We start from the raw sequence: 24,445 nt of genomic DNA, 5'->3' as shown, positions 1-24,445 counted from the left end.
ACGTACATCGCACTGACTATCTGAACACAGAATGTAGTGATGTACTTCGCACTGACCCTCTGAACACAGGATGTAGTGACGTATGTCGCACTGACCATCTGAACACAGGATGTAGTGATGTACTTCGCACTGACCATCCGAACACAGGATGTAGTGATGTATGTCGCACTGACCATCCGAACACAGGATGTAGTGACGTATGTCGCACTGACCATCTGAACACAGGATGTAGTGACGTACTGCGCACAGACCATCCGAACACAGGATGTAGTGATGTATGTCGCACTGTCCATCCGAACACAGAATACATGGACGTACTTCGCACTATCAATCCGAACACAGAATACAGCGACGTATTTCTCACTGTCAATCGGAACACAGAATACAGCGATGTTATTCGCACTGTCAATAGGAACACTGGATATAATGACGCACTTCGCACTGTCCAACCAAACACAGAATACAGCGATGTTTTTCGCACTGTCAATCGGAACACGAGATGCAGTGACGTACTTCGCACTGTCCATCCGAACACAGAATACAGCGACGTTATTCGCACTGTCAATAGGAACACTGGATATAATGATGTACTTCTCACTGTCCATCCAAACACAGAATACAGCGACGTACTTCGCACTGTCAATCGGAGCAGAATACAGCGACGTACTTCGCACTGTCCATCCGAACAGAGGATAAAGTGACGAACTTCACTGTTCATAAAAACACAGAATACAGTGACGTACTTCGCACTGTCAATCGAAACACATGTTGTAGTGACGTAGATGGCACTCTCCATCCGAAAACAGGATACAGTGACGTACTTCGCACTTTCCATCCAGCAGGATGCAGTGATTTCACACGTTTCAACCCCCAAAGCCGTACAGAACACGGCCCTGCTTCTTCAAAGCATACACAACGTCCATCGTTGTGATAGTCCTCCTCTTGGCTAGCTCAGTGTACGTAATAGCGTCAGCGATAAGGTTATCCAAGAACATCTTCAAGACAACTCGCACCTCTTCATAGACGAGCATGGACATGCGCTTGACGCCCCCTCTTCTCGCCAGGCGCCGAATGGCGTCTTTCGTGACGCCACTGATATTGTCCCTCAGGACCATCCTGTGCTTGCGAACTTGAATCGGCTCCCCCGACCTCCCTTGACCAACTTTGCCTTTTACCATTTTCCTGAGTGGTCTCAAGCCTGGAACAGTCCAAAATTACTGAATTAGGGGTGTAACAAGTCACCGATCCCTGCAACAATGAAGTGAGTGAGTGAGTTAATATTTAACGTCACATGGGCAATATTTCAGCCATATCGTGACGAGAAGTACATTAATAATCCATAAATGTATACTATATAAAAAGCTGTCAACGAAGGACAGTACAATAACTAGAATATCACAGAATCTATTTAAAACTAGTTGAGAATATATAAAAGTCATAAGTATCAGAGAACACAATATAAAAATGGGCTAGAGATCGCCAGCAACTGAAGGTAGATCACCATTCTAGGGTCCATGGGGACTTACAGTACCTTTGCGTCCTGCATGGACCCTGGCAGGATTTATATCATCCCTTCAGTCACTGGCGACAGTGTACCAATTAAGCCAAACATTAAAATGACGAATATTCTACGTTTAAAAACCTGGCATGCAGAAAAATACTTTGAATGATATGGGACTTACATACCCTCTGCAACAATGAAGACTGAGACGTACATTTGAAAAATTCATTGTGAAATACTATTCTGTGATGGTTGTTCAACGCCGCACGCTGAAATTTGCCACATGACTCATACCATGTTTGAAATGTTGTAAATTTGTACCAAGAAAAAGAAAGAAGCAAATTTATCGATTTTCAAAGATAGGATGTTTAAGAAACCCATCAGCAGTTGTGTCTTATGCGAGTCTTTTAATTTTAGAAAATTATATAATCAAACTATTTATAAAAAATTAAAACAATGTAGAAGTATCCTCTGGGTGCTGACAAAGGACCAAAACAATTCATTTTTTGGGACATAATTATATTTTTTTTCTTATTATTTCTATTATTATAACTTATTTTCAATTGACAATCAAATATATGATGAAATCAACTGAGAGTAATAGCTGCTTTTCCTCCCTCCTCAGTTTAAGTCTCAAATCTGGGTTTTGTGAATTCATAATTTTGTTTCAGAAAAAAAACCGAATGAGTGACTCTCCTGATATTGATTTATCTTCTTAAATGTATAACATTCATTTTATTACAAAAGTATAAGTGGCAACGACTATCATGTCTTGGTTACTTCACGGACATATTTTGCCTGGTGAACATCTAGAGGACAAAGGGGCGGGAGGGTAGCCTAGTGGTTAAAGCGTTCGCTCGTCACGCCCAAGACCCGGGTTCGATTCCCGACATGGGTACAATGTGTGATGCCTATTCCCTGTGTCCCCCGCCGCGATATTGCTGGAATATTGCTAAAAGCGGCGTAAAACCATACTCACTCACTCACTCTAGAGGACAATGGTTTTCTTATAGACGTCAGGCAACAAATAAACACTGACTTTTTATTTTAACTTTTAGCGAAGGTTGCGACTGGTAGGGCAGGACATGCTTCCTTTGTTCGTGAACACCTGGTGTCATCACTCTTTCAGTGAGCCATTCATATAATTGTCGGGGCGGTCGGGTAGCCTAGTGGTTAAAGCGTTCGCTCGTCACGCCGAAGACCCGGCTTCGATTCCCGACATGGGTACAATGTGTGAAGCCCATTCCCTGTGTCCGCCGCCGTGATATTGCTGGAATATTGCTAAAAGCGGCGTAAAACCATCCTCACTCACTCCTATAATTGTCACCGCTATTTTGCCTTTTACGCCCTGTGGATCCCGTTTCGGCGGATAATCGAGACTGGTTATTCTCTGGCGATGACGTTTTATTTTTATAAGACGACTTTAAGATTTCATGCTTTACAGTTTCATGCTCTGGAAATTGAAAACAAACTGAAATTGATCAAAAATATTTTTTTTATATTTATCATTTACTATATTTTGATGATGACCAATATTTTACATGTAAGCTGCACACACAACTGACGATATGCTTCTTGCTTTTTTAATGTGGACATTTAAAGGCATTTACAACAAAACATCAAAGATAAAATCATTGGCAACAATAGCCCTTATAGCTACCCAGTGTACTGGAGATTTAGACATTTCAAACATAAGTTACTGCAAATTTATGATAAATCAAAGACTGTCAAAATTCTCTTTCCGACTGAACCAATACATCTGCTGTGTGATGAAGTCCTCAGGCCAAACGGTTTTGCCAGATTTGATCGTTTTTGTAACAGGGCACATGTTTTTCAGACTACAATGCCCAATACTCATGCTGACGTTTAGAAGTATAAGTAAGTGTTCATATGGTGTACAAATGCACATGTAAGCTTATTTTTGTTCACGCGAATAATTGAGTCTAGTTTTACGCCGGTTTTAGCAGTATTCCAGCAATATCATGGGGGGGCGGCACCAGAAATGCGCTTCTCACATTGTACCCATGTGTGGAAGCGACCACAGATCTTCCGCATTACGAGCGAATGTTTTAGGCACTAGCCTATCCCACCACCCCTCAGTTCCAGGGATGATTAGAACCTAGATGTCGTGATGGCATGCAAATAGATGTTCGCATAATTATGATCTAAGTAATTCAGCCCCAATGAAAGCGCTCGTAAAATCTCACACACACACGCCAAGAGGTCAAGGAACAGAACGTGCCTGGCGGTCGTTGAGAGAAACACGTTTGACCATGATCAATGGATAGAAACTTCCGAATGACAAATTTTCTTTCTTCTATGTGAAGAGTTACCGATCATGCGTTGTGGTTAGCCTAATCAATCACTCATGGATATATAGTCAGTGTAAATATGAATATAAAATTCAACTGTTTTTAAGTGAAACGAGGTGAAATTGGGTTTAAACATTACGTTCAAGATAATTACGCTTTTAAAGCGACGTCAAAAGGTATCAAACGAGAGTGAGTGTGGTATTGTATTTATAACCCACATTAAATATGTATATAAATGTAAAAAAAATAACATTTTTCGTTCGTTAAACAGACTAAACCGAAACTCGTTGCAAATCCAGTTCCGCATCAGTATAACATTATATAAAGTATGTCCAAACATGAGCATTGTTGACATTTCTATGCGACCCGTGATGATCCGGGGTAGAATAGGTCTTCAGCAAAACCCATGCTTGTCGTAAAAGGCGACTATGCTTGTCGTAAGAGGCGACTAGCGTGATCGGAAGGTCATGCTCGCTGACTTGGTTGATGCATTTCATCGATCTCAAATGCATAGATCGATGCTCACAATGTCAATCACTGGATGGTCTGGTCAAGACTCGATTACTTACAGACCGCCGTCATATAGCTGGAATATTGCTGAGTGCGGCGTTTAAAAACAAACAAAATGTTTTCGCAGTGTTGTGTGCACACACGATGGCAGCAACGCTCAAGATCTTTATTTAACTGCAGTTAATTCAAGCCCATGGGGCAACTGTAGGAAAACTTTAAAATCAAACAGCGCCGCGATTTGACTCATCAGTCCGTCCCTCCACCCCTGGTATCCCGGCTTTGCAATGGAAATGGTGGGTAAGTCTAGATATCGATCCAAATAGTGGAAACTGGCTTGGTATCGCTATGCCCAACTTTTTACATTTGATGTAAGTCGCGAATCTGTGCATCATTCTCATAGGGACCACGATATATCTGTCGTCGTACATGGCAATGGATATAGGTCGATTGTATAATGTCTGTATAGTTGCTCGTGTGATGATCTTGTTTGGTTTAATAAATTGTTTGTTAATGCCTCTCTTTACACGACATTCCTTCCGTTCTGTCTCATCGTAGTAAAAAGTTGTGAAAGTCACGCCTCGTGAATATTTGTGAATGGAAAAAGTAGTTCCGGTGCGACCGAGGTCACGGTCATCCAATTAAAACGAACAAAACGAGGTCAACATTGTACGACACACGTTAAACGGGTGGATTTTGTATATCACCACGTGGGTCACAACAAGCGATATCTTCTAAAAGATATCGGTACAATCAAAGTGAATCTCAATGCTTTGCAGATCATTGTGACGCTATCGGTAATTATGACGTCACAACCAAATGACATCACTAATTTCTGCTACTGAAGCTGGGGTGCGTTGCAAACAGCCAATCGCTTGCAAGCGATGTTTGCAATGACATGCATCAACCAAGTCAGCGAGCCTCACCACCCGATCCCGTTAGTCGCCTCTTACGACAAACAGGGTGGCCTTTAACAGTAAGCATTGGTTGCTGATGACCTATTCTACCCCGGATCTTCACAGGTCGAGTGTAGCGAAGTACAGTGGTCGCATTAAAACGTTACGCTAACTTCCAGTCTCTTGCCATCGCACCAGTCGCTTGCTGGGGTTGCTTCGTTCTCAAATTAAAACTGCGTTTAACTGAAATTTGAGCTAGACAGTGGAACAAGAACTTAACACCCCAGCTTTCCCAGACTGCTCCACATATTCAAAGTAGTCTTCAACAGTAATAAATTCATCGGCTCGTCACCAAGCCACTTCTATTACGTTCTTCTTTTGAGTAAGGCAACGAAGCGCTAGTCGCGACGCCCTGTTTGACGAGTGTCCAAGCGCTTCGAGCTGTTGCAGATTTTTAAAAGCGATTAATTTGCTTATTTTTAATAATTCGTGGCTTGCAACGTGACCTTGGTTAGCTGTACTATTTACACATAAAACACTGCTTATTACTGTTAACAAGACCGCCTCCGTGATCCAGTGGTAGAGCGTCTGCCCGGAGAGCGAAGGTCTCAGTGAGCTAGCACTATAAATCGGCATCACTCCGGTCTTGTACAAGCAGCCACACACACACGTGCATGCACGTCGCTATATAAGTGCAATAATCTTGGACGCGACGTTAAACCCCATTTCACCTCACCTACTGTTAACAAACTAAAAAAGTGGGAAGAATGATGTTAGATGATAAATTGAAAGTACGGTATTTATTCAACGCCAGTCGATATTAAAAAGTTAAAAGTCCGAAATCAGATTTGAATCCATTTTTTTGTCGACAAAAGGACTGGATCCAGAAGCAGAGTGACGTATTTCACAGGTTTCAACCCCTAAAGCCGTACAGAACACGGCCCTGCTTCTTCAAAGCATACACAACGTCCATCGTTGTGATAGTCCTCCTCTTGGCTAGCTCAGTGTACTTCACAGCGTCACCGATAAGGTTATCCAAGAACTTCTTCAAGACAGCTCGTACCTCCTCTTAGACTGGTTTGGACATGAGCTTGACGCCCCCTTTTCTCGCCAGACGCCGCCGGATAGAGTTACGCGTGATGGCCCCAATGTCCCTCAGGACCATCCTGTGCTCGCGATGTCGAATAGTTTCCCCCGCCCTCCCTTGACCAACTTTACCTTTTGCCATTTTCTTACGTGATCTATATTCTGGAACAGTCCAATATTAGGGAATTAGGGGTGTAACAAGTGACCGACGTTTGGGGAATTCAGTGTATCGTATCGTATCGTATTCGTATGTATGGGGTCGTGTATCGACATAAATCGATACTAGACCCAGCCCCCCCCCCCCCCCCCCCCCCCCCCCCTCCGAGAAGTCGCATGTTTGGGAATTGGGTTAGGTACATGAGTTTAAATTAACTCAAACTAGTAAAACTACATAGTAATTTGTTTGGGTTTCTGTTCATTCACTGGGATGTTGTAGGTTTTCAACACATGTGGAGTGACGATCTTGCTTTGTGTATAATAAAGTGTTAATGCATTTCATTAAAAATTAAACGACTCGTGGTCGTTGTTTATGGTGCTGCGTTGTTCTCCCTGCAGTGTTGCTTTGTACGATAAACAACGACCACGGGTCGTTTATTTTTTAAATGAGAACTGATACATTAACACACTTTATTAAACAAAGCAAGATCGTCACACGCATCAAATTAGCTTTGCATTCTATATTAGTTACGAATTGAGCTACTACAGGCATAATATAATCGAGCTGTATTCATTTGCAAGGTACGACTACCGATATATCTTCTATCGAGCGTGACGCACCCCAGCACTTTCGCAACTTTCAATTTTATTTTACGTGAAAGATTAAGTGTGATGAAATGAAGTCAGTTTAAACTATCTGGACAGATATCTTGACTTACGTTGGGTGCTCCGGTTGTGCAAATCGTGAAGTGTCCCCTTTCGAAGCGTATTTTGTGACATTGCTTCCGAAAGTGTTTGTTCATGAATGAACATACACAACTGCACGGCCAGATCACTCAATGTGAACAGATATAAGACATTCAACAGCTCCTAGGAAGTGTGCCTAACCTCTGTTTTTGTGGCCAAAACATCCCAAATATGAACAATAACGACCTCTATCGTATTTAACGCAGTGAGTAGATCACGGTTGTCTTTTATTATTCCGGTGGTGACCTTGCCCTCTGTTCGAAGCTTTCACTGACATGTAAGCAGACCTGAGTTTGTTGTTTTTCACGTCTTCGGTATAGGGTGGTGCGGTTAACATGCATGTCTTTGCCGAGCACTCTGATTTCCCTCTTCCAAAATGGTACCGACAGAATAGATCAAGGAAACCGAACCATTTGATTGCACGGCCATGACCCCGGCAGTGCAAATGACTGAGAGTTGGTTCCAGATTCATAGCGCGGCGCCAACTGATTTTTTTTTGTTTCCTTGTCCTGCGTAATAACAACAGAGCGCTTGAATTACCATAAGTTGAAGAAATTCTTTAAAAAGATGAACTTTTGTGATGTCATATTTGCACACACAAACACACAACAGCAGGAACATGTTGATAGAGCGTATGCATAGAAATGTCAAAAATGCCCATATTTGGGCATATATAAATATTCATGCGCAACCAGATTTGCAACTGGTTTCAGTTATATTTACACTTAAATACATAGCTAATGTTGGTAATAAATATTGGCATATATTTGTACAAGTATCACTTGTCCCCAACTTGATTCAAATAAAACTGTTTTCTATAAAAAAAAAAAAAAATCTAGGGGGGGAAACTGCCCTCCCTGCCCTCCGGCTGGCTACGGCACTGAATACCACACTCATTCTCGTTAGATACAATTTTTACGAAACTCGTGAGCTTTCTATAGTATCTGACCTCGCTTTCGTAAAAAATCCACTTGTTTCGTAAAAATGGTATCAAACGAAAATAAGTGTAGTATTCTCTCAGTGCGTTAAAGTTGTCATTACACCCGAAGAGCCGTTAAACGGCGAAAGATCTTGTGTAGATAAAGGAGTTTTGACAAGCACGAATATTAACCATCAACAACTGTACAAAATATTCCTACATTCCTACATACATTGAGCATACTTCAAGGGATGGATTATAGCGCATCACTAATATCCATTATTATTATAATTATAGTTGTTGCTATTGTTGTGATGATTATGATTATTATTGTTTTCGCTGTGGTTATTATTGTTTTCCTTGTGGTTATTATTGTTGTTGTTATTTAAATGATTATTGTTGTTATATGAGAGTGAATGGATAAGTATGGTTTTACGCCGCTTTTAGCAATATTCCAGCGATGGCCATAAAAGCAAAATGAACGGACCAACAGGTGGAAAATTAAGAGGTTTAAAAGTGTCAGTCACAAATGTCCCGGATCAAAATGATCACAAGGACATGCAAACCATTAGTCGGGAAACACGTACGATTCGGAAAAAAACGCACCCACTGCATTAATAAAAAGGGCCATGGAGCTGCACCAGCACTATGCATGGTATTAAAGTGCAGGATGTTTGATTGCCTGGCATCTGCGTCAATCGAACAGTGACAGTTCAATATGATTGAACATGCCAAGATTAATAGAAGTGCAAAGAAACAACGTCAAAGGCCTTTTGCAGGTAGGGGAATCCCGATCAGCTGTAGCCAGGGTTTCCAATGTTGCGCCCAGCACCATCACACGGCTATGGGATCGGTTTCAACAGCATGGGTCAACACGTGATCGGCCAAGGTCGGGACGACCAAGAGTAACCACCGCCCAAGATCGCTACATCCGACTGCGCCACCTACGCGAAAAGACGACCACAGCTACCTCAACCGCATCCCAAATACCAGGACTGCGCAGAATCTCCGACCAGACCACACGAAACCGTTTAAGAGCAGCAAGTCTACGAGCAAGACGTCCTGTTCGACGCGTCATATTGAGTCGACAACATCGTCAACAACGACTGCATAGGTGTCGTCAACACAGGGTATGGCCTCAACTGCGATGGAGAGACGAATCAAGATTTCTCCTCCATCGAGGGGAAGAGCACGGGTCTACAGCCGTCGGGGAGAATGTTACGCCGGAAACTGCGTACTGGAAGTGGACAGGTTTGGTGTGGGTAGCGTTATGATAATGGTGGCTTTCTCTCATCATGGCAGGAGGGATTTGGCCCAGCGCAATCTAACGACTCAACAATACATCAAAGAAATTCTCCAACCTCACGTCCTCCCAATTGCAGCCAACGGCAACCGTGTATTCCAGCAGGACACCGCCCGACCGCATACATCACGGATCAAGAGCAAGAGCCTGTCTATACAACAACAACGTTGATGTTCTCCCCCTCCCGATAGGGCACCTGTGGGATGAATTGGATAGACGGCGACGCCGACGTCAACCCCAACCTCAGACATTGCAGCAGCTGGCTTTTGCGTTTCAGGCCGAGTGGGCTACCATTCCCCAGGATGTGATTCGCATACTCGTCTCTTCTATGGGCAGGAGATGCCAGATCGCTATATCGATTCCAACGGGGGACATACGCGTTATTGATGGTAACTGACCTTCACCTTGGACTACAATCACCAAGTGTTCTCTCCATGACACCATTTTTGCTCAATACCTTGTCCGGTTCCTCGAATTAGATCTAATGTATTTTCCTACCTCACACAAATCTGCCTTTGCGTTTCTTTCTTTTTTTTAAGAGTATATTAGGAATCTCCATTGGACAAATCCAAAGGGTCTTTTGAAAATGTGGAGGGACAACAACCAATGCAAAAATGGCCACCCTCTGCACATCGTGGTTGGTTGGTTAGTTAGTTTGTTGTTTAACGCAGCACTCAGCACTATTCCGGCTATATGACGACGGTCTGTAAATAATCGAGTCTGGACCAGACAATCAAGTGATTAATATCATGAGCATCGATCCACGCAATTGAGATCGATGACATGCATCAACTAAGTCAGCGAGCCTGACCACCCGATCCCGTTAGTCGCCTTATACGGCAAGCATGGGTTGCTGAAGACCAATTCCATCCCAGGGCTTAACGGGGCGGTATGTAAATAGTCTAGTCTGGAACAGACTGGGAAACAAGCCAGTGATTGATATTAAGAACAACATTCCTCGACGTTGGGGTACTAGATCTATAACACGCATTCTTCCTGTCCATCTATTCCGGTTTTAGCCGGCTCGTCAACCCACACTCCGCGCATGGAACTCTGGGTAGGCGAGTGCTCGTCTATCGTTATACGCTGCTTTCAGCACGAGACGTTGGTAAAATGTCAGTCAAGGACCGACAATATTCACGTCAGTCAATGACAACTTCACACAGAATACTCATTATTAATATACCATGATCGTGACAATAAGCAAAACGCGAACGTACTAAAACATTTTTCAACCACCTCAGGCCATTGCCAACAGGGAACTTATCTTGATTCACATTATTACGTTTGAAACATTATGGACATATGAGTGAGTAAAAATTGTGAGTAACAAGTATTGTTCCTGCCTGACAAGATACAAATAGTCCATCTTTGAGCAAAGAGGTATCTTACCAGAGCAATTTGCAAAACTGAAATCCTCCTTCTCTCTTGTCCACGCTGACCTTGTGCGATTCAAAGGGAGGTCACTCTCACACCAACATTCCAGGGTCTGCTACCTACATGTGAGTGGGGTTTTCAGTCCAGAAAACCTTTTAAAAATCACGGTTGGCGCAATCGGGGCATTGGTCTCTCACTTGATTACCTGCATTCTTTAAATGGCTTGCACACCTTCGGACAAATTACCAAAGCATTGTAAGTGGGTTATTATATTCATTTGAAATTATTTCAACAACTGAGGAGCTTCAAAAATCGGAAAAAATGAGACAATGTCATAATCATCTTGACAAATATGCGTCACTTAAAGCATAGGCTTTTTATTAAAAGAAATATAATTATTGTTTCTTATGAATCACTGGCCCACAAAATTGCTCCCCCATCTTTGTCTATTTTTAAACACTGTTAAGAAAACTGCTCTTTCAGTTCAAACTGTTTCACCTCTAGACGCATGAGGCGTGGGCAAAAGAGTTTACGTGGTACATTAAGATACTATGTTTGTTTAGATTTGTAACATAGTATGAAATAAAACAAAAAGGTAAATATCTCCCTACCCAGTCAGTTTAATACATGCTTTAAGATAGTATATATATATATATATACAAAAAATGAGGTAAATGTTCACTCGGTGTACATGTAATATATAATAAAATAATAAAGTCCACGTTAGTCCATCATCTTCTTTATATCAGATATAAAGAAGATGATGGACTAACGTGGACGTGGGTATTGCCTCCGATGTACCGACTTTGTATTGGTTAGCCAACATCAAAGCGGCTGCTTATCATCTATTTATAATTTATGGATGGACATTGAAATCAGAAACGTTTTATATGATACAGGGCATGAGAATGAGTGCGTGAGTGAGTTATGTTCTACGCCGCTTTCAAAAGTATTTAAGTTTCTTTTGGGAGGAAAGCCCGACATGGTGAAGGTCCTAGATTTGTACCACTTTGATGAAACCCACAAGAACGGGTATGGTACACAGCGAATCGCGGCGCCCTAGACGACTGGGCCACCCGTGCCCCCCAGGATCATAAGTATGCGAACCTCTATTAGAATGCCATTAAGACACCATGGATCTAAGCATCTCTAGAACTGATGGGCGGTGGGGTAGCCTAGTGGTTAAAGCGTTCGCTCGTCCAGCCGAAAACCCGGGTTCTATTCTACACATGGGTAACACGGTGTCCCCCGCCGTGGTATTGCTGGAATACGATGCAGAATTGTGGGGGTTCAGTTATATACAAACATTTTTTAAAGTTTACTTGTATACCCGTAAGCGTAAATTCACCAATTTCAAATAATGGTGTGTTGTGATATGCGAATGTGGTAGATATTCTATTCAGTTACTTGGCGTCTTGAAATGTGTCAAATACTGGCTGCACCTATCTTTTCAATATGCAGGTATCACGTTTACCGCAAGGATATATTACATGTTGCGTGTCTATGATTAATAAGGTCATGTAAATTGGGTATCGAACATTTTATAAAATATTTTTAAATAAGGATTTAGTGATGTCTGGCTCAAATACTAGTATATGATATTAAACTATATTTTAACATATGTTACGTCAACGATTAAAAGACAACTGTTCACAAGCTTGGCATAGTGATTTATCCGTAAGTCCAAAAATGGATTCTTATTAACAGTTTTCAAGAACCTTTTCATGCGAGAACTATTTGACTATTTGAATAGTATTACTGTAAATTCATTTAGGGCCATATATTGATTCGCTTTCGGCTTATTTCTCACAATTTAGAAATTGAAAGTGGCAGCCTATATATCATATATATCCTACTAATTAAAAGCCTGGGCAAGTCTAGATCAAACCAAGCAGAGCCAAGTGTCCGTGACACATAGCAGAAGAGGAAATATTTTTTAGAAAAAAAAAATTATTTTTAAGAAATGTATTTGTAGACTTAATCTACCTGTTAGTCTAATGGTCATGTATTTTATGTTCCTCGCGAATTTAGGAAATGTAAAGTTTGTAACTTGAACCGTATCGAAAATGAATAAATGCAAAGAGCATCTTTTTAACATAATTGCATGTTATCAAAACTAGACCATGTTTGTACTGAATAAAGTCTTAATTTCATTTGATTTTTTGTCAAATAGATCTATGCAAATGTTGTCTTTTGGTAGATTTTCTTGTTCAAATTTTGGCATTTCTCAGTGTAAACATATCACGGCATTCAACATTTATTTATGTTTGGAAGACTGAGTGTCGAGTGGACTAGCATTCTTTCTTCTGTGCCTGTGGAATGAAAATCATTCGTGCACGCCATCAAGCTCTCCACAGTGATTAGTCGTAGTCTTCGCGGACAAGCTAAAAAGCATTGTCTGGTAGCATGCACGGGGATGGAGCTTGGAGTGTAGCAGATACGAAACTAAAACAAGTGGAGCTATTCCAAGATGGCGGGACGAGGCAGGGGAAGGGGCAGAGGGCTTCTATCTAGTAACGTGACCGCAGTCACTCCCGGAGGAGGAGATTACCAGGTTTCGTCAGCAGCTTTTATCTCTGTGTCCTCTGTACCTTCCATCTGTGATCGATGTCTCCTTCGTTGTATCGTTCGACACATGCTACCGGCATGGACGTTGTTCGGTTTTCGATCAGATCATTCCTTTGTTTATCATTCCAAAAACTGGGCCTATTACTCGCATGTACTGAACAGTGTTTCATATGTCGTTCATATGTTGTGATTGCCGAGGTCGGTTAAATGTGCTTACCGTCTTTAGATAGGTTGTGCCAAATTGGCATCAGTGTTGATGAAACCTGTAATGTTATTGTATCAGCTGGTAAGAAACGCATGCATATTTATTTCACTAAATCGGAAAGAAACGTTATAAATGAGTTTAAAAACACAATTTAAGCTAGGCTTGGTTGTCACATCCACACTGATAGTGGCAGAATTTGAACTCAGTTCTTATGAGGATTAAAAATTATCAAGACGTCACCACATTCAAGAGCAATATTGTGTGGATTGGCATAGCTTGTTTTGGCCTACATTTAGAATACAGTACCACAAACTTTTCAGACGCGTCACAATACCCTCTGATGTGATTTGTAGTATTTTGTTGCCAGTCTCACCAGCGAAACACAATCTCATTAAAATCAGATCTTAGTTCCGAGGATCAAAGATCCGTGGACATCCCATTACGGGTCACGTCGCCAGGTTGCAACGCGTGCCGTAAAGCTTGAGGAAGCTGCTTTCTAGTTGGCTGATGTCGACTTCTTGTTGGTCATTTCAGTGATCGGTCAAAGTTCACGAAAGGTCGTTCTGACATGACCCGTAATGGGATGTCCTCGGATCTTTGTTTAGCGACAGCTAGAACTAAGATCTGATTTTAATGAGATTGCAGCGAAACAATGCCCTGTGACTTCAGGTGTCATCGAGAGAGCATAAGCTCCTCACAGTGATCTATCATCTCTACATGCAATGTCATTGAATAGGCCCAGCGATGTTGAGGGTAGCCTAGTGGTAAAGCGGTCGCTCATCACACTGAAGACCCGGGTTCGATTCCCGACATGGGTACAATATGTGAAGCCCATTTCTGGTGTCCCACCGCCGTGATATTGCTGGAATATTGCTAAAAGCAGCATAAAACCAAACTCACTCACTCCCTCACTTTACAAACTATCAATCTCACCGATCCTAGCTTACTCCCTAGCTTAAGGAACATTAGGTTTAGGTCCCCGTTTAGTGGCTCTATATCTTCTTCACACAAGAACGTCTAGAGCAGGGTGAAATGGTTTAGAGTCAAATATTCCACACAAACCACTTTCACCCGCTACATTTATTCAGTACTGGGGCGGTCCTGGTGTCCCCCGCCGTGATGTTGCTGGAATATTGCTAAAAACGGCGTAAAACCATACTCACTCACTCACTATTCAGTACTGATTCAAAAGCGAACTCACCCTTGTGTCTTCACTAGCCTTGCTTATGCCTCCCTCGTTCCTTACAATTATTCATACAGTGTTCCCGACCAAACTTTACTGTCACAAAAAATCCCCCAACGAATTATTAAATACCATGTCATTTATGAGCAAAAGTGAGTTTGACGTCTGACGCCTGGAGCCATTTTCAGTTCATGCCATATCAGCTCCTTCCTCACCACTTGGTATCTTGTAGATTACGGAATGGGACGCGTGTACCAAATGGCATCGGGATCACTCGTAAGTGTCAGTGAGACACCATGCCTACCGGTAACCTTTGTAAGTGTCCATCACCTATTTGGAGCGGTCGGGTAGCCTAGTGGTTAAAGCGTTCGCTCGTCACGCCGAAGACCCCGGTTCGATTCCCGACATGGGTACAATGTGTGAAGCCCATTTCTGGTGTCCCCCGCTGTGATATTGCTGGAATATTGCTAAAAGTGGCGTAAAACCATACTCACTCACTCACTCACTCCATCACCTATTTGACCATTTTCGTTCAGTTCTGTAACGGCGTAGGCATGACCAGGTAAATTTACACTTAGTTTCACAGTGTGGATGTAGCTCAGTCGATTAGCTGTCGGCTAACAATCAGAAGGACGCGTGTTCACGTCTGACCGATTCTCACGAAAGTTGGTTGTTTGTCTTTGAGACACGTGACCTACGACAGAGATCGTCAGTACCATGATTTGCTGGTTGTGGATCCCAGATTTGCCCCAATTATAATCCCATGGCCAACTTGCACAAAGCGATCTTAGTTTTACTACTATTGTAAGCCTCTGTAAAAGTTACGGTCATCTTAGCGCTAAGATCGCTTTGTGCAAGTGGGCCCAGGTCTTTAAGAACCATATTAACATCACAAACTTACAGGGATTTCACCAAAGTTTTAACAAACAACTTGTAATATTACATTGATAGGCACATCTAAGCAGTGTTAAGGATGTTAAAGGCAGCTCACCTGCTGCAGCCAATCCAGCTAATTATAAATCAGATGCAATCACCTCAGATCTAAGTTCTAGCTGCCTCTAAACAAAGATCTGAGGACATCCCATTACCTTTCGTGAACTTTGACCGACCACTGAACGACTAACAAGAAGTCGACATCAGCCAATTAGAAAGCAGCTTTCTCGACCTTTATGATACTCATTTCAACCTGACTACATCCATTGTGACTACGCTTGAAAAATATGTTGACACAGTTCTCGATTAAAATTTTGAAAACTGAACAAACGAACATTCCGGAATTTCTAATATATGGTTGCGATTGTATGGCAGTGCTTCCCACGTACTGTGCAAGGTCTCCTCCATTCAGTCCTTAGATCTTTGTTTAGCGACAGCAAGAACTAAGATCTGATTTTAATGAGATTGAAATCAGATGCTAAGCTACCCAATTGTTTATATTCTGCGATGGTCAACTGTCTCCCTCACTATGTTAATGCATTGTTCTCTGTTGCAGGCTCTGCTTGTCAAACTTGGTCATGTGAGTGTTTCTTTTCGAATATATTTTTTAACAAATCTTTTTGTAGATTCCAAGTTGGTCGAACGTGCCAATTTACATATATTAGTGGCTGACCATTTTGTGTGTGGGTGGTCGTTCCTGGAAATATGAAAAAAAACAATATCTGTTCCCCTAAATGCTGAAGGAATATGTTTTGCTCAGGTTTAGCCAAAAAGGGGAGGTGAAATGGGGTTTAACGTGTGTCTGTGTGTGTGGCTGCTTGTACTAGTCCTGACTAATGCTGATTTATAGTGCTAGCCCACTGAGATACCATGCCACAGTTTAACATGAATATCCCAATCAGACACAGTATACTGACTCCGAGCTGACTAGTCCTTGTTTTTGTCCCTTAATGCTCCAGACAGGGTAACAACAAGTACCATCTTTTAACATCTTTTGGAATGACACACCGGGGAATTGAACCCCAGACCTTCTGCTTTCTGGGCAGATGCTCTACTCTGATACCACGGAGGTGGTCTTTTTGCCAAAAAGTAATTGTACACTTGAAAATAATGTTTCATAGATCCAATTTGTTTTTTGGCTCCACTTATCAGTGACCTACCAGAGAACTTTTTTTATTTTTTGAAGTGCTGACTGAAAAAATATTCTTTCTCAGTTTCTTTTTTATGAGTTCATGACAGATGGAAATTAGTGAGTGAGTTTGGTTTAACGCCGCTTTTAACAGTATTACAGTTATATCACGGCGTGTCAGCTTAATGTGGGAGGAAAGCCCGAAGGCATGCAGGTCTCCGACGTTTACCTCTTCTGTGAAACCCACGAGCATGGGTATGGTGCTGACAAACCTAGAAACATAATTGGGGCAAACCGGGATTTGAACCCACAATCATAAGTTTCTGGCGTGCCCAAGGGACGCAACTCTGCACAGCGAATCGTGGCGCCTTAGACGACTGGGCCACCCGTGGCCCCAGATGGAAATTAAATGCAATCCGGGGGTTTTGTATTTAAACATAGGGACCCCCAAATCTTGAACTTTTAACATTGGACTAGTGGATAAAGTCGTGGACTGTTGATATGGCTGTCTCCCCCGCACCCCCCCTCCAATGTTTCTATGTGCTACAATTCAGAGCTCCAGTTAAGCTGCGTATCTGTGTAAAATACGCATCAGAAATGCAGAAATACTCAGTAAAATAAAATCCAAGCATATCAAATGCGCAACGAACATTACAGATCGCTACAAAAAAAACTTGTGTGTATCATCAAAATATTGTGAAGTAACTCTGCGTATGCAACTAGCAAATCAGCAACTTATTTTGAAATTATAAATGGGCATTCCGTCAACCTTGCCAAACTCCACGATGACAGTTACATCATGATCATTTGCCATCACACTTTCTTGTGGAAGTATCGTGGTATTTTTGAGTCCGATAAAGCTCTCAAACCGACACGACACCAGTTTGCAGGGCCTAGATGAATATTGTTTTTAAATATTTAACTTAAATACCCACATGTGTAAAAACTAGTGGGTAACAGAAATTTGAATACCCAGATAGAATTACTGATACCCAATGATTTTAAAATGCATGGGTAAAATACCCACAACACCAAAACTTATCTGGAGCTCTGCAAATATGTTCCAGCTCCGCAGTGCCGAAGAGGAGAAGAACAAAGAGCACAATGAAAACCACAATGCCAAGTCACCGTCGCCTGCCCCATCACCATCATCGTCCGCAGCGACACTCAGCGACGTAGAGGAAGCACTGCGTAGTCTGCAGCTTGATGCAGATGAATCAGATCTCCAGAACATCAACCAACTGGCATCCGACGCTGCCAGGAGTGGGGAGGACTTGAAGAAGGTCTCCGAGATGATCTACAAGAAGTGCCTCGGAGACCGAGATTTTGCCAAGTCAGGGGCCATCATTTGTCACCATATGGCTGGGATTGAAGTAGAGGGAACCAAGTTTAGGAACTGTATATTGTCGCTGCTGCAGAAAGATTTTAAAGGTACACTTTCAGCATTAGAAACTAACTTTTTTGTCCACTCGACCTTATAATGATAACATATAGCAAAACTACGGAAGCTTTTTAGGGCCATTTTTTGTTTGTTTTTTTGTTGATACTATCTTGAAATTTCAAGATACTAAGTTGAAATTTCAAGATACAAAGTGGAAATTTCAAGAAACTAAGTTGAAATTTCAAGATACTTAGTTGAAATTTCAAGATACGGAAGTTGATACTATCTTGAAATTTCAACTTTGTATCTTGAAATTTCAACTTAGTATCTTGAAATTTCATCTTCTGTATCTTGAAATTTCAAGATAGTATCGAAAAAAACAAAAAAACCAAATGGCCCTAAAAGGCTTCCGTACAAAACCCATAGAAATGGCAAATTTCTACTGCTCCTTATGATACCTTAACTACTGGGCAGTTTGGCAAGGACTACAGGACTAGTGGCAATTTCTACTGCTTTGGTAGTGATGGGTATTGGACTGACTTTGTACTGCATTTTATTGCAATATTGAACAATGTATTACAAATACATACCACACCATAATCATGATAATGCATGTGTTCTTTCATCTGTAATTTGTTATAAACATGGGTCTTTAAAATTGTGGTTCCTTCCGCATATTTTATAAAAGTCAGTGTGTGTTATCTGTGATTCTTTGATCTTGTTTTTTGTCTTAAGTCTGACATGGACACATGCATCCTCTTCACATTTCTGACAACTTCGCTCACCATTTTTTGGGATGGCGTTGTGGTCAAAATGCACATGTAATAGATATATTATATACATATATACATACACAGGTACCAGTTGCCTAAATTTGAATTTGATTGACTCAATTCGACTTGTCACTGGCAGGGATCAATGCTCATGTTGTCATCCACTGGATTATCTGGTCCAGATTCGATATTTACAGACTGCAGTCATATACCGTATTCGACGTAATAAGCAGCCCGCTCTTATAAGCGCCCACGGCGATATTTGCTAATATATTGGCTAGTGAATAATCCCAATTAGCACCCTCCCGATGGATCAATGTACACAAGACTTATTTGTTCATATATAATACAGACTCATGTGTTATATGCACCCTTAATTATGGGCAATAAAATTCTGGAAAATTATATCTGTCGTATATAAACATTTCAGGCTGTCAGCATAAACCACAAAATTAATAATATTTCAGCTCTGTTTTATTCACCAAAATAATATTCTAATAAGAGCCCCCTATTTCTAATTTTGAGAGCACCCTGGGCGCTTATTATGTCGAATACGGTAACTGGTTTTTGCCGGATGCTGCGTTAATGTTAAAAAAATCAAAGAATTGGTTCTCAGGCAATGGTTTTTGGAAAACATAGTGAGGCTGGGTGGTGTCTGTTTCGTTTTTGGGTGTTGTTCAAACTAGTAAGTTACCAAATAAACAGTTGTGTACCATCAACCTGGGAAAAGGCCTCCCTGCCTGAATGTATTCCTTGATGAGTAAAATACTTGACCGTTGGAATATTTAAGGATTTTTTTTTTTAATGGAAATAAAAACGAAAGGTTCTGCGAACTTTATGATGATGCCTGATGCGGTGCCTGAGAACCAAGACTATTTTTATTTTTAGCCTTAAACAGCAAATTTCTTCAACGCACATTCATAGTTGCCGTGATCCCAGGAGGTATGTGAATGTACTGAATCTCTGTATCGTGACAGATAAAGAAGAGATCAGAAAGACATCGTCGGTGAGATTCCTGGGTTTCCTGGCCACATTGTGCCAGGTTTTCGGCCACATGCGGACGGCGGCGGGGGAGCTGTTCAAGCCGCTGGTCAGCCCCATCTGTGAGAGTATGGAGCTCATCTTGGAGCAGGAGACGGACACCACAGCGGACGAGTGTGAATTCCTTGCACTGCAGGTAGGCTACATGCTTATATACATCTATCTTTATCATACCTCCTTGTCAGAATGATGAGATCTGATTGGTCCACGTGATAAAATACTGTGTAACCTGCCTTGGAGGGGATTAAATTTCTCAACGGGGGAATAAATCTCTTATACTCTGCCACAAGCAAATGAGGCTGCACATGGATACCTGAGAGACAGAGTAAATCCCTTGTACCCCGCTTCAAAGCAAAGAGCTGCACGCTTTTTCCGAGTCAATGAAAGTCACGTGACTTAGCGCAAGTTTACCACAGCTCAGTTGAACTCCTGTTTTCTATCACCAACCTCCGTCTCCTGGTATAAAACCGAACGTGGGACGCATAAAACCTCTGGCTTATGGTATAAAACCTAACACGGGATGCATAAAACCTCCATCTCGTGGTATAAAACCTAACGCAGGACGCATAAAACCTCCATCTCGTGGTAAAAAGCCAAAGGTGGGATGCATTAATCCTCTGGCTCGTGGTATAAAGCCTAACGTGGGATGCATAAAACCTCCGGCTTGTGGTATAAAACCTAACACGGGACGCATAAAACCTCCATCTCGTGGTATAAAGCCAAACGTGGGATGCATTAATCCTCCGTCTCTTGGTATAAAGCCAAACGTGGGATGCATAAAATCTCCAGCTTGTGGTATAAAACCTAATGCGGGACGCATAAAACCTCCATCTCGTGGTATAAAACCTAACGCAGGACGCATAAAACCTCCATCTCGTGGTATAAAACCTAACGCCGGACGCATAAAACCTCCATCTCGTGGTATAAAGCCAAACGTGGTATGCATGAAACCTCCGGCTCGTGGTATAAAACCTAACGAGGGATGCATAAAACCTCCGGCTTGTGGTATAAAACCTAACGAGGGATGCATAAAACCTCTGGCTCATGGTATAAAACCTAACGCGGGATGCATAAAACCTCCGGCTCATGGTATAAAACCTAACGCGGGATGCATTAAACCTCCGGCTCGTGGTATAAAACCTAACGTGGGATGCATAAAACCTCCGGCTCATGGTATAAAACCTAACGTAGGACGCATAGAAACCTCCGGCTCGTGGTATAAAACCTAACACGGGACGCATTAAACCTCCGGCTCATGGTATAAAACCTAACACGGGACGCATTAAACCTCCGGCTCATGGTATAAAACCTAACGTAGGACGCATAGAAACCTCCGGCTCGTGGTATAAAACCTAACGCGGGACGCATAAAACCTCCGGCTCATGGTATAAAACCTAACGAGGGATGCATAAAACCTCCGGCTTGTGGTATAAAACCTAACGCGGGACGCATAAAACCTCCATCTCGTGGTATAAAACCTAACGTGGGACGCATAAAACCTCTGGCTCATGGTATAAAACCTAACACGGGACGCATTAAACCTCCGGCTCATGGTATAAAACCTAACGTAGGACGCATAAAACCTCCGGCTCGTGGTATAAAACCTAACGCGGGACGCATAAAACCTCTGGCTCATGGTATAAAACCTAACGAGGGATGCATAAAACCTCCGGCTTGTGGTATAAAACCTAACGCGGGATGCATAAAACCCTTTCTACCCCTCGTGATCCTGCTACAACTTATAATGTCAGGGTTTATAGATTTGCATCACAGATGATATATGGGCATTAAGACTGAGGCAGATACCCAGTGACTAAATCCTGTTAATGTACTTGTATGATAACTCTATTGAGGTGACATATACGTCAGGACCATCAGTCCGGATGAAGATGATAGCATGAAGAGTCTTTTATGTTCAGTTTTGCAGTGCTGCATTGAATGTTATGTAAAAATGCAAAATTTAATATATGTCTGATTTTAGAAAAGTGAGAACTTATAAAATAAAATTCAACAAATTAAAGAAATATTTTCCTGTTTGAATCCACGGTAATCCCTGTACCTTTCATTCATGTATTTAAGATAAATCTGAGTTTAGAAAAATGCGAAATTAAAAAAGATAATTGTGTGAATGTTTGAATGAATAATTATTTGTTATTGTTGACATGTAAGTATTTATTTAAAAAAAATGATTTTATTTTTGCCTTAATGGGGGTATAATTTTATAACCAGTGTCCACACATTGTGTAAATCTTGATTATTTCTGCAGTTGCAAGCTGTTGGCAAGGAACTGGAGGACGTCGGCAGTGAAAGACTCGGAAAACTGATGGAAAAAATCAGGACAAAGATAGTCAATAATAGGTGAGGGATCATTAGCGAGCCAGTAATCCAACAGTTGAACAATGAGAGTGAGTGAGTGAGTGTGTTGGGTTTAACACCGCTTTTAACAGTATTCCAGTTATATCACGGTGTCAGCTTTTTTGTGTGAGGAAAGTGATGCAGGTCTTAGATGTCTCAGATGTTTATGGTGCTGACAAACCTAGAACAATAATCGGGGGGAACCTGGATTCGAACCAACAATCATAAGTTTCTGTCAAGCCCAAGGGACGCAACTCTGCACAGCGAATTGCAGTGCCTTAGATGACTGGGAGGTCTAATGTTCATAACTGTTACAACCAATTTTCGTCCTGTGAAGATCCTATTAGAATTGGTCTACAGCAACCCATGCTTGTCGTAAGAGACGACTAACGGGATCGGGTGGTCAGACTCACTGATTTGGTTGATGCATGTCATCGTATCCATTTGTGAAGATCGATGCTCATGATTTCAATCACTGGATTGTTGGGTCCAGACTTGAGCCAAAGCTTCAATTTTGCTAAAAAATTGAAACCGAATAAAACTGACAGAAAATGCAAACAGTAATTGTTTTTGTCTCATTCAAGCAGGACTGGATACATACCCTGAGGTCTAATGTGGATGACTTTGAGTGAGTGAGTGAGTTGGGTTTAATGCCGCTTTTAACATTATTCCAGTTAAATCACGGCGTGTCACCTTAATGTGGTAGGAAAGCCTGAAGTGATGCAGGTCTCAGACGTTTTCCACTTCGGTGAAACCCACGAGCACGGGTATGGTGCTGACAAATCTATAAACATAATCGGGGCAAACCGAGATTCGAACCCACAATCATAGGTTTCTGGCGTGTCCAGGGGACGCAACTCTGCACAGCGAATCGCGGCGCCTTAGACGAATGGGCCAACCGTGCCCCCCTGGATGGCTTTGTGGGACAGGCCCTTGCCCAGACTCGTGTAGACTGACATGACATAACTGGAATATTGCCGACTGTGTTAAACCACTTTTGATCACTCAAGATGAATTTGCTTTTTGTTACAGCACGTCACCAAGGATACGGTGTACTCTCCTGGAAGTGCTGGAATGTTACTGTCGGAAGTTTGAAGAACCTCCGAATGACGTCACTCGTTTCTACTGCGACACAATGGCTGACATTCTATCGGGGCTGGTTGTGTGATCAAAGAGCTGCTCATATCATTGGCTGTTTTATCATTCACTGTTTTATGGGTCACTGTTTTTTATCATTCATCGACATCATTTCATTGATTTTATCAGCAAAAAAACCCAATGCAACTGTTGATCTGATCTGAATTTTTTTCAATAAAAGCTTAGCTTCTGTTTCCATGGTGACAGAGGTATAATGAGAAAAGAGCATTTTAGTGGTCCAGGACAAGGGAAGACATTGGGTGTTACTAAGATATACTGATGGAAACAAATAAACAATGAAAAAAATAGGTAAATAAGCGTTACTGTCAGTGGAGTTTGCATACAAATTCAGCAGAATCAAATGTTGAGATGTGTTTGTGTGCATTGTTTCCAACACGTATTTGGTAGACAAGGATGGGAACCCATGATAGCATATCATTTTACTGTGTCTAAAACTAAGTGTTCCCTTATTAATTTCGATCAGTATATTACATGCCGATTGAGTTGAAATATGGCATCACATCGACACAATCTCGGCCACATTTCGCGGGTTTCACCGAAGTGGTAAACGTCTGAGACCTGCATCACTTCAGGCTTTCCTCCCACATTAAGCTGACACGCTGTGATATAACTGGAATACTGTTAAAAGCGGCGTTAAACCCAACTCACTCACTTGAAGGCCACAGCCTCATATATCTGGAGAAGACAGTAATAAGTGTACGCTTGGGCCCGATCCCTTTGTCTTTTGGGGCAATAAAATGTATTTAGTATGATTTAGTCGCTGTAATGCTGAGTGTGTCAGAAAACAACAAATACCCAATCAGACATAAATCCTCACAAACATGGGCGGGTTCATGTTCACAAAGCCTGTTTTTGAGATTCTTTTGTTATTTAGCTATCACTGAAATACATTTGTCATTTTCTTAGTGTCAGTCC

The 24,445-nt window shown here is 41.8% G+C and overlaps 2 protein-coding genes across 2 annotated transcripts; one reads left to right on the top strand and one right to left on the bottom strand.

Annotated features, from left to right (window-relative positions):
* Nucleotides 1-797: 797 nt before the first annotated feature.
* On the bottom strand, nucleotides 798-10,878 carry LOC139460783 (histone H4-like). Its single transcript, XM_071242253.1, has 2 exons — nucleotides 10,820-10,878; nucleotides 798-1,198 (listed from the first exon to the last, which is right to left on the bottom strand). The coding sequence occupies exon 2, from the start codon at nucleotides 1,176-1,178 to the stop codon at nucleotides 864-866; it is 315 nt and encodes a 104-aa protein (XP_071098354.1). The 5' UTR covers nucleotides 1,179-1,198; nucleotides 10,820-10,878; the 3' UTR covers nucleotides 798-863.
* A 2,390-nt stretch (nucleotides 10,879-13,268) lies between these two features.
* Nucleotides 13,269-24,045, top strand: LOC139460782 (CBP80/20-dependent translation initiation factor-like). Its single transcript, XM_071242252.1, has 6 exons — nucleotides 13,269-13,358; nucleotides 16,250-16,273; nucleotides 17,890-18,253; nucleotides 19,954-20,153; nucleotides 22,284-22,375; nucleotides 23,405-24,045. Exons 1-6 carry the CDS (start codon nucleotides 13,275-13,277, stop codon nucleotides 23,538-23,540), a joined length of 900 nt encoding a protein of 299 aa, XP_071098353.1. The 5' UTR covers nucleotides 13,269-13,274; the 3' UTR covers nucleotides 23,541-24,045.
* Nucleotides 24,046-24,445: the final 400 nt, after the last annotated feature.

Source organism: Haliotis cracherodii, unplaced genomic scaffold, assembly GCF_022045235.1.
Source record: "Haliotis cracherodii isolate W230 unplaced genomic scaffold, xgHalCrac1.p SCAF_14, whole genome shotgun sequence".
In the NCBI taxonomy this organism is placed as follows: domain Eukaryota; kingdom Metazoa; phylum Mollusca; class Gastropoda; order Lepetellida; family Haliotidae; genus Haliotis; species Haliotis cracherodii.
The sequence above is the reverse complement of the archived record's forward strand: the minus strand, read 5'-3'. Positions and strand labels throughout refer to the sequence as shown.

What these genes read in the sequence shown, in the direction of transcription:
- LOC139460783 (XM_071242253.1), bottom strand. Translation starts at nt 1,178, where the DNA reads ATGGTAAAAGGCAAAGTTGGTCAAGGGAGGTCGGGGGAGCCGATTCAA.
- LOC139460782 (XM_071242252.1), top strand. Translation starts at nt 13,275, where the DNA reads ATGGCGGGACGAGGCAGGGGAAGGGGCAGAGGGCTTCTATCTAGTAAC. An exon ending in CCGGAGGAGGAGATTACCAG is followed by an intron (nt 13,359 to 16,249) that starts GTTTCGTCAGCA and finishes TCTCTGTTGCAG; the next exon opens with GCTCTGCTTGTCAAACTTGG. An exon ending in GTGAATTCCTTGCACTGCAG is followed by an intron (nt 20,154 to 22,283) that starts GTAGGCTACATG and finishes TTATTTCTGCAG; the next exon opens with TTGCAAGCTGTTGGCAAGGA.